At 33.7% G+C, this 16,696-nt stretch overlaps 3 protein-coding genes and 1 long non-coding RNA gene across 5 annotated transcripts; 2 read left to right on the forward strand and 2 right to left on the reverse strand.

Annotated features, from left to right (window-relative positions):
* The first annotated feature begins 1,020 nt into the window (after nt 1–1,020).
* Nucleotides 1,021–4,103, forward strand: LOC107612601 (isocitrate dehydrogenase [NAD] catalytic subunit 5, mitochondrial). The gene is made up of 8 exons (XM_016314291.3): nt 1,021–1,231; nt 1,351–1,537; nt 2,171–2,491; nt 2,571–2,732; nt 2,823–2,897; nt 2,995–3,104; nt 3,180–3,252; nt 3,579–4,103. The coding sequence occupies exons 2-8, from the start codon at nt 1,394–1,396 to the stop codon at nt 3,768–3,770; spliced, it is 1,077 nt and encodes a 358-aa protein (XP_016169777.1). The 5' UTR covers nt 1,021–1,231; nt 1,351–1,393; the 3' UTR covers nt 3,771–4,103.
* A 558-nt stretch (nt 4,104–4,661) lies between these two features.
* Nucleotides 4,662–9,503, forward strand: LOC148549303 (uncharacterized). The gene is made up of 5 exons (XR_015896662.1): nt 4,662–5,010; nt 6,442–6,796; nt 6,937–7,072; nt 7,357–8,987; nt 9,091–9,503. It is a non-coding gene; the product is annotated as an uncharacterized LOC148549303 (long non-coding RNA).
* On the reverse strand, nt 7,595–8,508 carry LOC107612603 (uncharacterized protein At2g39920-like). The gene is made up of 3 exons (XM_016314294.3): nt 8,091–8,508; nt 7,819–7,920; nt 7,595–7,733 (listed from the first exon to the last, which is right to left on the reverse strand). Exons 1-3 carry the CDS (start codon nt 8,504–8,506, stop codon nt 7,595–7,597), a joined length of 657 nt encoding a protein of 218 aa, XP_016169780.1. The 5' UTR covers nt 8,507–8,508.
* Nucleotides 9,504–9,760: 257 nt separating the features above from the next.
* On the reverse strand, nt 9,761–15,486 carry LOC107612599 (uncharacterized). Of its 2 annotated transcripts, none has more exons than XM_088497227.1 (10): nt 14,989–15,486; nt 13,427–13,831; nt 12,771–12,986; nt 12,498–12,680; nt 12,192–12,413; nt 11,812–11,928; nt 11,581–11,724; nt 11,323–11,424; nt 11,049–11,117; nt 9,761–10,264 (listed from the first exon to the last, which is right to left on the reverse strand). In XM_088497227.1, exons 2-10 carry the CDS (start codon nt 13,754–13,756, stop codon nt 10,049–10,051), a joined length of 1,599 nt encoding a protein of 532 aa, XP_088353353.1. In that variant the 5' UTR covers nt 13,757–13,831; nt 14,989–15,486; the 3' UTR covers nt 9,761–10,048. The 2 variants fall into 2 exon arrangements, with proteins under 2 accessions (XP_088353353.1, XP_088353352.1); XM_088497226.1 differs by having other exon boundaries at nt 13,427–13,836; nt 14,989–15,484.
* Nucleotides 15,487–16,696: the final 1,210 nt, after the last annotated feature.

Raw genomic sequence — 16,696 nt, forward strand, 5'->3', positions numbered from 1 at the left:
ATGTATTTTATGTATGTTTGTGTGTCACTATATTCTTCAAAAATCTGTGTTTTATCAAACAAACGATAAATATATACCACCGTATCTATATATTAGTGTCCATGTCCCACCAATTAAATGCAGCCTGAAATTACAAGCTACCTTAGGTAGAGTTTATTTAGTGGGTGTGTCCACCAAATTTTTATTTAGTGGGTATGTCCACCAAATTTTAAGAACAATGACACACTCACATACATATTCTATGTTTGATTTTTGAAGACACAAAATAAAAAAAGATACGTTAATACACAATAATCCACAAATACACAATATTTGTGTACTACCAAATTAATAAGACATTGAGACATAAATATTAAAAAATAAACTTTTTATTTATACCCTTTATTAAATTTCATAATTTTAACTTTTGCCCTTCTATTCAAACATTTCTTTTTTTTTTTCATTATCTTCTCTATGCGTGTCATTCATTTTCCTTCTTTTTTTTCTCTCGTCTTTTTTTTTTTTGTTCATTACCACCTCTCTTTTTTTTATCTCTTCTGTCCATTACATCTCATCTTCTTTATTTTTTAGATTTTTTTATTTTTATTTTTATCTTTTTCTTTCTCTAAATACACTCTTTATCTCACACTCACTATTATAACGAATTTTTTCTACTCTTTTAAAAGTATGTATATCTAGATTCATGACAAAACATAATAGATATTTGACAGTGAGAAGAACAGATTTATAATGATAATAAAGAATTTTTTAAAAATAAGAGCAATTCACATTCTTTAGTTGTTTTTTTTAAATTATTTAATATTTTTGAATTAATAATTTTTTTTATAGTATTAATTTTTTTTTAAAATTTAGATTGTTGTTTTGGTGAAGAATAACGGTAAAAAAAATAAAAATATTTTTTAACTATTTGTGATGTTTTGTGTGAATATTACTAACTAAAATATAAACACACTAATTTTTTTATTTATATATCACTGTGATAGTATTTATATTTTTTTTAATTGAAACACTAAATAAACAGAGCCTTTTAGTAAACGAAAATAAAAATTAAACCCAAAGAAAAAGTGAAAAGGTGCAGAGAATCCGCACCGTTGTTTCAGAAAAGAGAAAAATATACACATTACATTAATGAAAAAGAAAAAAAAAAGCTTTGTTCTGTTTTCTAATGTTCACAATTCATTCTCAACTCAACCAAGGTCAAGCACTTGCATTTTGAATCCCCGACCCCAAGGTTGTTTCTTTTGAATCCCTAGCAACCGTTCTTTCCAAATCTACAATACCACACTGATGTATTGTTAATCTCTTAACTAATCCGTTTTTTAATTATTTTTTCGTTCCGAATCGACGCAGTGAGTGCTTTTAATTTGGGTTAAAGAGCGTGGCTTCGTCAACTATGGCTTCTTCTGGCTTACAGCTTCTCAAACGAACCCTTGGAAACCGCTCCACCGCTGCCAGATTCTTCTCCTCCGCTCCGATCCGTGCCACTCTCTTCCCCGGCGACGGTATTGGCCCCGAAATCGCCGAATCTGTCAAACAGGTTTCAACTCTCGTTTTCCCCTACTGTTTCATATAATTGTTTCTCATGGATGGTTGATTTTGTGTGAAGGTCCTTTGTATTACTACTGTAATTTATAGTTAACATTTTCAGCTAAAAATGTCTTCTAGGAGGCAGGACTTTATTAAAATACGATGATAATACATAAGTAAATAGTTATGAATAGTTTGAAATTTGAAGAATACAATATATATTTTTCTCTCTCTTTTCTTAAGAAAATGTGAATGCTGCATGCCTAATTTGTTTTGATTTTGAATAGACTTTAACAACTTGTGCTTCATTTTTTTTTTCTTTTTGGTCATATTTCCATCAGTTAGTATGGTTTCTAGTTGTCAATAGAAGGGGATTGTAACTTGAAACACAAAGATGGAATTGTGTAGGTCTGTGTAAATGCATGAATGGAGGACCTAAATATAAGCGTGGGTGGATTTATTTGATTTATGCAGTTGTCAATGATGAATTTTTCACTTGTTTGATATTTGATTTTTATTTTCCCCAGGTTTGCTATCTAATTATATATGGTTCTTGTTATGTCTACTTGTTAGTATATTCTTATGGAATTGAGTAGTTTCTTTGAAAGTTGTAACTCTGGATTCTTACCATTGAAATGATTAGATATTCAAAGCAGCTGATGTGCCCATAGAGTGGGAAGAGCACTATGTAGGGACTGAAATTGACCCTAGAACACAGAGCTTTCTGACATGGGAAAGTTTGGAATCAGTTCGGAAAAATCAGGTTGGCTTGAAAGGGCCAATGGCCACCCCAATTGGTAAAGGCCATCGTTCGTTGAACCTTACCCTAAGAAAAGAACTTAATCTGTATGCAAATGTTCGTCCCTGCTATAGCCTTCCTGGCTACAAAACTCGGTATGATAATGTAAATCTCATCACAATCCGCGAAAACACAGAAGGAGAGTACAGTGGGCTTGAACATCAGGTAAGCTTTACAACAGTTGATGTTAGATACTATCAACCAAGTTCTGATTGATGTATCTTTCAGTATTATTGTATAACAGGTTGTGAGAGGTGTAGTAGAAAGTCTCAAAATCATTACACGCCAAGCAAGTTTAAGGGTTGCTGAGTATGCTTTCCACTATGCCAAAGCACATGGGAGAGAGAGGGTATCTGCTATTCACAAGGCCAACATTATGCAGAAGACTGATGGTCTTTTCCTCAAGGTCTATCATTAAGTTCAAGTTACCTATAATATCTTTCTTATTTTATTTGTGAATCCTAATAGTAACCTTTTATTTTGAAATTTGTTTTAGTGTTGTCGTGAGGTTGCGGAGAAGTATCCTGAGATAAAGTATGAGGAAGTTGTCATTGACAATTGCTGCATGATGGTATATTTGTGAACTTGGATTTAGGATGCAACTGTATTTGGAAATTCATTTTCATTATTGAAGATGGAATTACTCTCATTCACTTTTATAATCTCAGCTTGTGAAGAATCCTGCTCTTTTTGATGTACTAGTGATGCCAAACCTGTATGGCGACATTATTAGTGACCTTTGTGCTGGCTTGGTTGGGGGTTTGGGCTTGACACCAAGGTAGTTTTGCACTTTGGTCAACAAAAGCTAGAAGTTGCAATTTTATCATCTGACATCATTATATACCTGTTTCAGCTGCAACATTGGTGAGGGAGGTATTGCACTAGCTGAGGCTGTACATGGTTCAGCACCTGATATTGCTGGAAAGGTAAGCTATTAAGTCCTTTCTCAACCTTATATTATCTGTTATGTATCTTTTCACCTTGTTATCAACTTATTACAGAATATGGGATTTATTTCAATGCTTGTTTCCTGAAAGTTCTCGATATCAGTTTGCCCTCTGCAATCTCATAAAACTAATTTGGTGTTATCTTTTTTTCTTTTTAAATAATAAAAAATTGTGAATAGTAATTGTTGTTGGTTTACTTCTCCTGTATTGGTCACAAACAGGTTCTAACCTACTTGCAACCTTTTTAAATTAGAGTTATATTTCTGTCGCTTACCTGTATTTCCTCTGGACTTGTGCTTGTTTAGAATTTGGCAAATCCAACTGCTTTACTGCTGAGTGGTGTTTCAATGTTGCGCCATTTGAATCTCCATGACAAAGCAGACCAAATTCAAAATGCCATCCTCAACACAATTGCAGAAGGGAAGTACCGAACTGCTGATCTCGGAGGCAAAGCAAAGACAACCGAGTTCACCAAAGCAATTATTGATCATCTCTAAATTATGCTTGAGTCTGCAAGAAATTGCTGCTAATTTTGTTTTCTATTAACTTCCTGTCTATTTTTTCCCGGCCTTTTTTCGAGGAGTAGGATTACCTCAGCATAATGGAAAAACTCATTGCAGGGTGTGACCTTATAGGCACAAGGCATGGGCAAGCATTAAAATATTCGCTGCCTATGCAGTCTTATGGCCTTGAGAGGGTTGGAGTCCCTTACACTTACAAAATGCACTTTGATTGATAACCCTCCTTTGTCCATTTTACTATTCTTTGTCAATAATATAGTTGAAATGAATGAAGTACCATACGAATGTTTCATTCATTCGTCTTTCTTGTCCATTTAATATAAGTTTAATAACTTACTGGTAATTGCAACACAATTGTGCTCCTCTCTGTCTGTTTTGCAGGAGGAATTTCCATCAGTGCAATCATGCCAATGTTTGGAGTTGTCCTAAAATAATGTTTTCGAATTTTTGTTTTTAACTCCAAAACCATATGTTTGACTATGTATATACTTGATCCAAATCGTGATATACAATTATATATATACCAAAATGGTAAAACAAAGTAACAAACTTTCAAGTTTCTGTCCTTTTATTTGGATAGGGAAGTTTCTGCCCTTGTAAGTAATGATCATATTGGTCATGGGCTTAGGTGAAGAAAGAAGATTGTTTTTGCTGGAACAATGAGACAATAGTTTTTATTTTTCTTAAGTAATGAATAATATTTATCATGTGAATAGTGATAAAAAAATAGATGTAGTTGAATAACTTAATAAAATATTTTATATTGTTATTTTATCAAAATTAAACTATATATGTTAAAATGTTTTTTTTTCTCGAAGATAGTAATTTTATTGCAATAAAAGAAGTTTGCTTACAATTACCACAAACAGAGGTACAAAAGCAATAAAACATAAAATAGGAGAACTCCCAAGAAATTGATAATAGCATGCTTAAGAGATAAGGTCTTCAGACAAAAGGAAAAGGAAAAGTCTTCTTGCAACTTCATCTTTGATGACAACGGTAACCCACGTGAATTAATCGAGCTGAACCCACCATTTCAAGGGTGCAACGTTTGATCTCTGGGTATCAAATCTCAAGGATCAATTCGACACTGCTGATTTCTACTCCTGGTGAATTCTGATGCGAGATTCATTGTTTGGGCCTGAATTTCTCTAGGTTCTTTTTTGATTTCTTCAAACACCAAAGAGTTTCGATCCAACCATATACCCTAAAGAAGGTAAGTTACTCGAGTTATGTTCAATCTGGCCTCATTTTCAGTTGTCACCGCTGCCACAACATTGAAATGTTAGTATGCCAATGTTTATAGTGATTAGATGGTTATTAAATGTTGTTAAAATTAAAATGATATTTTTTTATCTTTTTGATAATATTTTTTTAGTAATACTTTTAAATACCATAATCATTATAGCTACCGAAATATAAATATACTAGAATACCCATATATATATATATATACTCTTATTTTGATAATATCATTTTATTTTTTTATATAAATGTGAATGACATTGTCAAAAATAAAAGTGGCAATATCATTTTTTATAATAATAATGTGTACGTTTCTCTACTCCGCGAGTCCGCGTCATTCTCTGATAGAAGCTACAATGTATAGATCGTTAGTGGAGCAACAAAGTATCATTGAGATTTACTTATGGATTCGATTAAGAATATAATTGACAAAAGGTTCTGTTAATTAATATTAACTAGTGTATGTTTTTATGCGGGGATAATACATAAAATTATATAAATTTTTATTAAAGAAAATTAAATAAAAAATATATTTAGTAATTAATATTATAAATATTTTATAAAATTATAATTAAAATTAAATTTTAAAAATTTTTAATATTAAAAATAATTAGTATTTGTCTTAACAGTTGGATTGGTTGAATGTTATTCCACTCATCTACTTAAGTAAGTATTAAGAGTTTGAATTTCGTCTTATGTGTGTAGTAGCAATCCATTAGTTAATGGTAAATCCTTAATAAATAGAGCATCAATATATGATATATTAGTCCTCGACTTACGAATTAGGAAATATAGTTTGTCTTTAGAGTAAAACAATTTCTCATTAATAGCAATACTTATGGAGATTTGTTTTTGTTAAAATTTATCTATGACAATTTTATTTGTTGATATCATAATCATTATTGAAGTCAAAACAATATGATCAATGTTGTTACGTGTTAAAACTTAACATTTTATGACATGATTTTCAAGTTTTCAAACCTTTTGGTAATATTACCAAAACACTATTGTTAAATATTAGTTTGTGAAAAGAAAAATTAATGACAACTTTTATTATTCAATATATAATTTATTCTACTAAAAAATAAATTATTATTCCTTAGATTGGTAAATACATTTTTTTCCAATTTATTACACTATTTTATTTGGCAATATTTGTCATTGAAGAATAAAAAATGACCACATTATCATACAATATGATGTACAAAAGTAATTTTTTATTTTAAAATTAACTCTGGTTAGTGATATAAAATTTAAATTATTTTTTATTTTCTTACTCAAAATTTAAATTTGAATTCAATTCGATGGAATTGTTTGATCTTAAAGGAGACCCTCTATAATTTCGCACATGAGGAGTTATTTCTTGGTTTTGTCCAGTCATTAATAACTTGATTATTTTTAGATAATAGTAGATAGAAACAACGCTTGTAAGGAGTCCGCGTGGAGGTGGAAGGCCTACGGGTGGTGAACTTCTTTTCCCGGAGAAGAAGCAATGATGGTATCCAGGGAATAAGCATCGGCTGCCTTGTTACGACTTCACTCCAGTCACTAGCCCTGCCTTCGGCATCCCCTCCTTACGGTTAAGGTAACGACTTCGGGCATGACCAGCTCCCATAGTGGAGGTAGTCCACATCTTCACAGACATGTCTATTTCACCGAGCCTCTCTCCGAGACAGTGCCCAGATCGTTACGTCTTTCGTGGAATTGAGTAACACTTCAGCTTTTCTAATTTCAATAACAAAAGTAAAATTGATTAGGTACGAAATATTAGACATTTAATGATTTCAATTATTTAAATTTTAATTACCAAATATATATATATATATATATATATTCAGGTTGCTGCATATAAATCAGCTGCTCCAAATGCAAAATTTAAAAAGCAATCTTGTTCTAGGATTATGCAAGAAGCTTCAAGCTGCTGCATGGCCTATAGTTTTGCTATCAAGGGGGAACGGATCGGATAGAAATGTCACTGTTGATAATCTTGGCAAAGCCGGATTCGGAAGTTGTTGGTCTTCCCTGATGATGAGGTATTGTCATAAACTCATAATGTTCCTGTCATGAATCTTGGATATGAATAAGAAAATATCTCAATTGTTTAGAATTTAAGATAGATCATAAGCTTTTAACTATAGAAACACAGCTTGATTTCAGTGCTTGAAACTTCTCTTTCCTATCATATTTTATAAAAAGCAAAGATAAGTGTGAATTAAGTTGTTACATTTTAGAATTTCAACATAGGCATCTACTTTTGTAGACTTTGAACATACCAACTGCTTGATCTTATACTAAAACAGTGATCTGCATTTTGCAGAGATGAAGATGAAGATTATTCCAACAAACAAAATGATGACTTCATTGTTGAGAGTCCGGGTTGTGACACCTGATAGCTTGCAATAGCACTCTTGCTATTGGATATGTGTATGATACACAGCACTCTTGGTATTGGATTTCTTTTCCCTCTCCTCTCCGTTACGGTCGAGTTACTTTGTTCCTTCCTCTCGCTTCGCTCGAGCATCTTCAAACCCCACAATCAAATTCAGTCCAGCTATCTACTTCAGAGGATGCAGAAGATTCACCAGAGCAGAGGTGGAGTCTCTCCATAGGAATAAAACATGGGTTTTAGTTAAACTACCTATAGACAAGAAAATTGTTGGCTGCAAATGGGTCTTCAAAAGGAAGGAGCCCTCTCTGGGAGATGGAGTCAAGTATAAGGCTCGCTTAGTTGCAAAAGGATACAGTCACGTACCAGGTGTAGATTTTAAGGTTTTCTCACCTGTAGTAAAACACTATTCCATTCGGGTTCTGCTCGCATTGGTAGCCATGTTTGACTTGGAGTTGGAACAGTTGGCAATTGACAATGCTGATATCATGAAACCTACACCAATAAGATCATGTCAAGTTAACTGGTGCTGAAGATCAGCTTGGAGTTAGAACAGAAAAGAATACTTCTTTTCTTTTTTCAGGACCTGATAAACTCTCAGTTATTTCAAAATAAACTTTGATAAACTGCAAAAAGAATAAATTTAGGCAAGATTAGTATGTTACCTCTGATATAGATCGGATGGATTCTGAGGAAAAATGCCATCTATGTCTATTAGCACTACACCAACTCCATCATCTGATGGTTTAACCTTGTCAAAGTAGACCTCTAAGTCGCGAGCATATCGGCCTCCTTTGACATATTCTATGGCCAGGTCCTTGCAGATGCTAGGAAGATTATGTCCTTCTAAGCTATTGAGCTCGGTGTGCAGAGAATGAACCTTGCAATAGCTGTAATCATCATTCACACTTTGAAGTTCTATAACTCCAGAACCTCTACTCTGACAAGATTGCAGCATCATTGTCAGAGCAACCAGCATAGTAATCATTAGGAGGCCTATAGTGGCGAGCGAGGTAATCAAGATGGTTGCTGCGAAAGGAGTGATGTAGAATCCTGATTCCAGCACATAACTGCTCCTCATCTCTGTTATCATGAAAGAAACAATTTAGATAATTATCAACATTGTGCCAAAATAACCAAAAGGATAATTTAAGGGAGAAAGATAAAGATAGTAATGAAGAAGAGGGATGAAGCTAGCATTACATACAGAACCACCAGAGAGACTCCCTGCAGAATAGTTCTCCTCCATTTGATGGCCATAAGCAGACATAACTCCAAGCTTCCAGATCTACCCTTGAATCCGATTCGAGTAAGGCCTATTTCGTGTCGCCAGAAATCAAAGCTGCATCCTGCAATTTTGGAAAAATTGGATCATCTTCCATAAATAAGTGAGATTGATATTTCTAGTTCTGGACAAAAATCAGAAACTTCCAAGCAACTACAGTGAACACCCTTCTTTGCCAATGAATGAATCATTTCATCTAAGATTGGATGATGACAAACTGGGAAGAAATTATCACTCACCAACCATAACTGTCCACAATACACGTTTTAAATCAGAGGTATACCTTATACTAAGGCTAGAACTTCAAATTAACGAGTCCAATGTCACATCTTGATCTAAAATCTTAATAGATATACTATTTACTCAATCCAAACTTTCAGCTACTGTTCGATCTAGATGTCTGGAAAGTTCAAATCACAAGGGCTCCAAATCAAGCAACATTGCAGGACACAACAGAAACTGATTCACAAGATGAAAAGAAACCTTATAATAAGGGTGTTTATGGTACAAAATTTCACAAAATAAACTGGAATTGTGTCAAATTATTATACTAATAGTTTGGAAACTGTACCAAACCACTTTTCTACGTAGTAAATTGGATTTATTTAAAACCAATTTACAATTTGATGCATCAATTTAAACTTTAAACCATATTAATAAAAATAAAAATAATTTTAATTATAAAAGCAAGATTAATCTGGTTTCATATTAAAAAAAAAGTTCTTAACAAAATATTGATTTTAACCTATTTATATATAAGTAATTAGTTCAAACCAATTTGACAGACGTCCGATAGTGTCAGCTGGTAATTGGCCTAAGGTTGGTCACGGGTCAGTCCAGGTTGACCGGCGATATTCTTGAGATCGGTGAGTGATCGGCTAGCCTTTTGTTTTTGGAGATTTCAGAAGTTCCCTGTTACTTAACAGTGGTATCTTAATGCTATGCACTCCAACAAGAAATAAGGTGTAAAATAAAACTCGTAAAGAGACTTGCTTTCTAAGTAGTTCTACACAACTCGAAGAATATTGACTCCAATAGAAGAAAGGTATACTTCAAACCTATTTCCTTATTTTTCAGGCATTTCTGAAGCATGAGAATCTATAATAAAATTTGCCTATCACTTTCAAAATCCCTTATTCCCTATAGTTTTTCATAATCAGGGAACATTATGTCCTCTTCTACAACAATGTGCAGCATGTAATTTAAATGTTCTTTCAAGCAACTAATAATCACCCTTGCTTGGTGAGGCTCTATGACAAAAATGCCTTGGCAATTCTGCAGCAAACTGCTCTAACTGCTAGTTTCGAAAATCTTTTTTTTTTTTTTTTTGTATTCAATTCATAACAAATCCGCTGCCTGTTCCACAGTTCTCGCCAATTCTACTGCTGCTCCAATGTAAGTATCCGGTGTCAACTTTAACAGATTCGTCTTTGCAGCTTCCGGAATATCTAAGCCTTCAATGAAGTCTCTTATGCTCTCTTTTGTAACCGCTCTCCCTCTGGTAAGCTCTTTTAACTTCTCATAAGGCTCCGGAACACCATATCTTCGCATAACCTAAATGAAGATTCGAAAACAATTACACACAAGTTCTTGAAGAGGACGACAACAAGCAGCATCAAGAGAAGTATGCAGCTAAGATATATAATTCTTAGCTGTCTCATATTCACCCTTTTCCCCTTTTCATGCAGCTAAAGTGTGTTTGCAGCTAGTAAATTGCAATTACATTACTAATGAGTAAAAAAGTTGAAAGAATAATTTACTTCTTATGATGTAACAAGTAGATAACTATCAAAGTTGCCAAATTTGGGAGTTTAGGTAAACTAGTAGAGCTCATGTAACCTCGACTCGTAAACTACAACTCTTCTTTCAAGAACCACGATAAAAAGGGATACAAAAGACACATTTATAATATTATAATGAAACAAATAAACGACACAATAGTAAATACAAATTGAAAAAAAAAGGGTGAATAAAACCATTAATGTCTGATGCTAAAAATTAACATATATTATGTCTAAATATCATATCATTATTTTTAAAAGTCTAATTAAAGGAGTTTTAGTGAAACTACATGTTTTGATACTTAAAAGAGACCGAAGGTGGGTTAAAATAGTAAACTTAAGGAGTCTACCCGTGTTTACCTGAGTTTATCCACATCCGAGAAGCAAGTTAACTCTGAGTGATCTAAACTCGTAAGAGTTTAAGAGTTAACTTGAGAATTTAACATCATCTATATTCTATGACAAGTAAATAATACATCTCGACAATATTTGTTCTTCTTAACAAAAGAAATATAAAACCAAATAATCATGTAAAAATCTAGGTAGCATATACATACAGTTTGTATTGGTTCAGCTAGCACCTCCCAGCATTGTTTCAAGTCTTCACTCAAGCGAGCTTCGTTAACCTATATGGTAAATGATAACATTAAGAGAAAGCTTGATGTGAAAACAAAAAGAACACAAGGAAAATATTCTTTAAGCATGTATATTCAACTTGCTGATAAATAGTATAGCAAAACAGTTGAGATAAACAAAAGGTATCATCTACTATTGGAACATAATCATGCATACTCTAAGAGAGAAGTAAAAATCCATCGTCAAGTTGAATACCTGAAGCTTTCCTATTCCTTGAAGTGTGCTTTTGTAAGCAAGAAGGGAATGACCAATTCCTACACCCATGTTCCGTAAGACAGTTGAATCAGTCAAGTCCCTCTGGTTAAAAAAAAAAAAAGAAGAAAAGAAACATCGTGTAATTAGACCATCATTGCTATTGAATCAGGCCAAAAAGGTCTGTAGGTTATAACCTAGCACAGGAAGTTACAATAATCAGATTCCAGACAACCACCATATTAGAAAAGTAGGTCTTACCTGCCAACGTGAAATCGGCAATTTCATGCTTAGATGAGACAGACCTCCATTAGCAACACCTAGATTACCTTCACTATTTTCAAAATCAATAGGATTCACTTTGTGAGGCATAGTTGACGACCCAATCTCCCCAGCCTTTGTGATCTGTGCATAAAATTTAGAACATCAAAAAGATTGTCTACCTAAAAGTATAGCATCACACTGTTATAGCTATTATATCAGGAAATCTACCTGCTTAAAATAACCCAAGGATATATAGCCCCATACGTCTCTATCAAAGTCAATTAATATATTGTTGAACTGGATGAGCGAATGAAATAGTTTTGCCATGTAGTCATGAGTTTCAATCTGTTAAAGAAGTGAAGTAATCTAGTCAGAAGGATACATCAAATCATAATCTCATCAAGAAGTAGGTATAATCGATAACTAACACATAGTGCTGACTCAATTTTGTACGTATCCGACACACAATAAAATTTAGTTTCACTAACTACTGATGGCAAAATTTGTATGACAATGTGTATACACATAACAAGAATTATTTTATCAGGTTGCAAAAGGGCCTGTTAGGCATGAAAAGAACCAGAAAAAGGTAAAAACTTCAAACATACCTGAGGAACATAAGGATTAAAACTTAATCCAAGAGATTTTACAAACTCTTCTGCAATTTGAGGCCAGTTAACATCAGGGTATGCAACAACATGTGCATTGTAATTTCCAACCGCACCAGCAAATTTCCCCAAAAACTCAACCTGAGATAATTCCTTCCTTTCTCTGCTTAATCTCACAGCAAATATAGCCATTTCCTTTCCCAAAGTTGTTGGTGAAGCTGGCTAGGGTATAGTCCAGAGAAAGCGAATTTCAGTAAAGATTGTTCAACAACGAAAATCTACCAACTAATGCACAAATTAGCTTACCTGTCCATGAGTGCGAGAAAGCATTGAGACTTGAGCATTATCTTTAGCCATGTTACACAAGGATTTAATTATTTTATCCATGACAGGAAACATTACAGATCCCATTGCTTCTTTCAGCATCAACCCGTGGGCGAGGTTATTTATATCCTCGGACGTGCAAGCAAAGTGAAAAAATTCAAGCACCTGTAGGAACGAAGTGAACCATCGGAGTTGTTAGTCAGAAAAAAGCATATCATCGCAGGCCAAGACGAAACACCTTAAGCAAATCTCAACCTTAGCCACTTCAGCATTCGATTGGCATTTTTGTTTCAAGAAGTACTCCACTGCCTTAACATCATGATTAGTCACCTTCTCAATATTCTTTATCTCCAAGGCATCACTCACACTAAAGCCATCAATCACGCCTTGTAAATAAGACCTGGCATCTTCACTGAAACTCGGAACCTCAACAATTTCAGGAATCTGAGACAGCTTCAACAACCATTTTATCTGACACAAAAACGCATCCATCTCATAAGTTAACATAAAAAGCATGACCTTGAATCATACCAATCCACTTGTATTCTATTTATTAGAGTATATAGAAGTTTGGAAGTTCACATGGTAAATCAATTGTAATCAATCTTTCGCATTCTAATAAATTTTCATTGTTGGTTTTCTCTAAATTATTTTCAGCTCTTCCTCTATGACCATGGATTTCAACATGCCAAAGCATTATTAAAAGTTAAATTTTAAAAAGAAAAACTTAACAAGTTCGATCCTTTCCTATGAAAACCGAAGCATAAGAACATAACAAAGCAACTCTCACATTAAACATGCACACAAAACAAGTTTTTCAAAAACGGCAAACGGGTTTCTCTAAATTTTGCAAAAGAACATTTTTTTTTAATAAAATCAAGCAGAAAGCATAAATGGGATATGTAAGGTACCTCAACAAGAACCCTGTAGTAGATGAGGCCGTATTCACTCATAAAAGGAGCCAATTCCTTAACTTTCCCCCAATAGCGGCCATCCAATGGGGACAATGCAGTCAAACCAGAAAGTTGATCCAAATCAGAGGAACGAGCTCCGAGCATGCCGTTCTTCTCCTTCTGGGTGGTGTGGGTGCTGAGTATGGCTCTGCAAGCGCAGCCTCTGAGAGAAGGAGGACGAAAGGGGAAGGAAGCAGTAGAAGAAGAAGAAGAACGAGGTGGGAGTGAGGAAGTTGGAGTGGGAGTTGCGGCAGGGCAGTAGGTGGAAGAAGAAGCAATGAACTCCATGGAAGGTGTGTGTTTAAGAATGGAGTGAAGGAACGGTGGCGTGCGGGGTGGCTTTTAGCTACGATTCTCTGCGTTCTTTGCTTTCGTTAAGAAAAAATAAAAATTACAAAAAAAATTAAACATAAAATAATAATTTATATAAAGTTTAATTATTTTGTAAAATAATCTATATCTATCCAACATATATGCAGAGCAAAGTTGTGAGAACTGGACCAGTCAATGTACAGATCGAGTGACTGGTTCAATGGTTTAATGGTTCAACCGAAATCAAACCGTAATTGAACCGGTTTAATTAAATATAACATAAATTATTAAAAATTCAAAGTGGCATATATTGTGAGATAGGGTGCAGAGCAATTAAAGCATTGTATCAATTAAAATTGGTCGAAACTTGGTTTTTTCATTTAAGTTTCTCAATCTTCATATATATATAACACATTAACAATAGGACTTCTAAGCTTGGTCAAACATATCAGTTCCAGATATAACAACAGTAGATAATAATCATCCATCATAGGCAACCGAAATTTGAGGCCCCAAAATTTAGTATGGTGCAAGGAGGAAAAGAAATCGGTAATCTCCAATTTGAACAGGAAGAAGCAATTCCACAGTACAGTAAGAAGCCCAGAACACAAGAAAACTGAACAATTAAATTAACTAAACCAAAAAAAAAAAACACAATAAAGAAGCAGAATAACCTTTATAAATTAGGTTTCCATTACTGAGTTTTTCATTTTCATAAATTAGGTAATCTTTTGTTCTTTGCTTCTTAACTTCATTCTCTTTTTTTATGAGTAAACTATCTCCTTGTCTAAACTTCACCCAACCCTTTATTTGAAGCCATATAGTAATCCAATGCAGAATTGTAACAATGTTTCTCTTTTGAATCAATGACAGCAAAATAACAATTTACCAAAATAACAAGTAAAACAGATTGGATTTATAACTCAATCTCAGCAGAATTAATTTAATATCAATCTCAGCAAAAATCAATCTCAGCATAATTAATAAATTAAACTTAAAAAAAATTAAATTTATAACTCAATGTCAGCAGAATTAATTCAACATCAACGGACTGAATTCAAATAAAACTTCAGAAAATTAATATCTCAAAACTCAGCAAAATCATCAATAATACATATGCATATTCAGAACAAAACAAAAGAAGAAAACAATATAATACAATTACAACAAATTGAACATTATTGAAGAGGATAAAGGGGAGGTTCTACGTTATCTGGATTGGCACCGAAGGGGAGGAAAAGACAGCGCAGAGCCAGAGAGCAGAGAGACAAAGAAATTCAAATTGGAAACTTCGGTAACGCGAAACAGAGAAGCAACGACGGTGAGACACGGTGCGGAGTAGAGCGGCAGTGACGACAAGACTGGCGGGGAGCAGAGAAGGGGCCACAGCCAAAAATGGCGAGGAGGGGAGAAGCAGAAACGACGCACGGCAAGGAGGGAAGCAGCAGCGACGACCCACGGCGACGACCAACGGTGAAGAGCAGAGAAGCAGCGACAGAGAGAGCTCGGACAGAGAAACGGCGACGCCAACAACAGCCCGGAACCGACCTTAGCTTCTGGCGACGCGAGGAGAAGAGCAGAATGAAAGAAAGGGGAGATGGTGATGGTGATGGTGGCTCTGATAGGGTTCAGGAGAATCTAGGGCTGCTGAGGGTGCGTTTGTGAGAGAAGAAAGGGGAGGGCAGTAAAATTCAGCAATTTTCTTCTCTAGAATAAAAAACGGCACCATTTTGATTGTTGGATCAGCGAACCGGGACTTGGAAAATTCGGACGGCTTGACCGGTTTGTTAATTAACTATCGGTTCAACCGGTTTTTAAATCAAATTTTTATCTAATGGTTCTGAAGGTTAACTGGACCGGCCAAATAACCAATTTTTAATTAATTCGGTCGAATCGGTCGGTTCGATCCGGTTTTCAAAATCTTGATGCAATATTTATTTATTCCAAGTTCAAACTTATTTCTTGTTTTTATTTTTTATATTGAACTTTTAAAAATAGAACGTTTCAAATAATAGAAAAGATGAACGGTTTCAAAATAATAGAAAAGATGGGCGGTTTTAAAATAATAGAAGAGATGGACGTTTTTAACTCTTAGTGGGCGACTAGATATAGTATCACATAATTTGAAACTGCCAATTTAAAACCAGCACATTATTTTTCTAAAGACTAACACATTTAAATTATTACTCAAAAAGAATTTTTAAAAATTAAAAGTTAACAATAAACAAAAATAAAAAGAATAAAGCACACTAAAAATTTAAAATGTTTAATATAACAAAATTTTTAAAATTTTTCATATACTCTTTTTGAGTATTACTTTAAATATATTATTTTCTAAAAAAATAATGTGATGGTTTTAAATGTACAGTTTCAAATTACATAATATGTCAAGTCGTTCACTAATCAGTGAGTTAAAACTTAAAAACTGCTCATCTTCTCTATTATTTGAAATTGTCCATCTTCTTTGTTATTTGACTAAACAAATAAAATTATTAATTTAAAATTTAAAATATAAATTAGATATAAATTAATTAAAGTCGATCTAAATAGTATCAAAATACATCCATTTTTATTTTTTAAATTGGTATAAATTAAATTATTAATATTTTTTATTATTTTTAAAAATTATATTTTTATATTTACACACACATATCTCGTTTATCATGTAAACAAAAAAATGTTTCTAAAAATCAGACTGAACTGACCGGTTAAACCGGTCCGACAATGCAAACGGTTCGGTTCTTCACTTAAAACTGTTCATCATAAAATCGGAAACAAACCGTTGAACCAATCAGAAACAAACCGGTTGGACCGAACTGGCAACGGGCCAATTTTTCAGAAATGACGCCGTTTCAGTAAATTAAAAATTAAAAATAAATAAATAAATAAAGCACGCGTTGCTCTGGGTATTGCTCC

This window comes from Arachis ipaensis, chromosome B8 (genome assembly GCF_059453495.1).
Source record: "Arachis ipaensis isolate K30076 ecotype BB chromosome B8, ASM5945349v1, whole genome shotgun sequence".
NCBI lineage: Eukaryota > Viridiplantae > Streptophyta > Magnoliopsida > Fabales > Fabaceae > Arachis > Arachis ipaensis.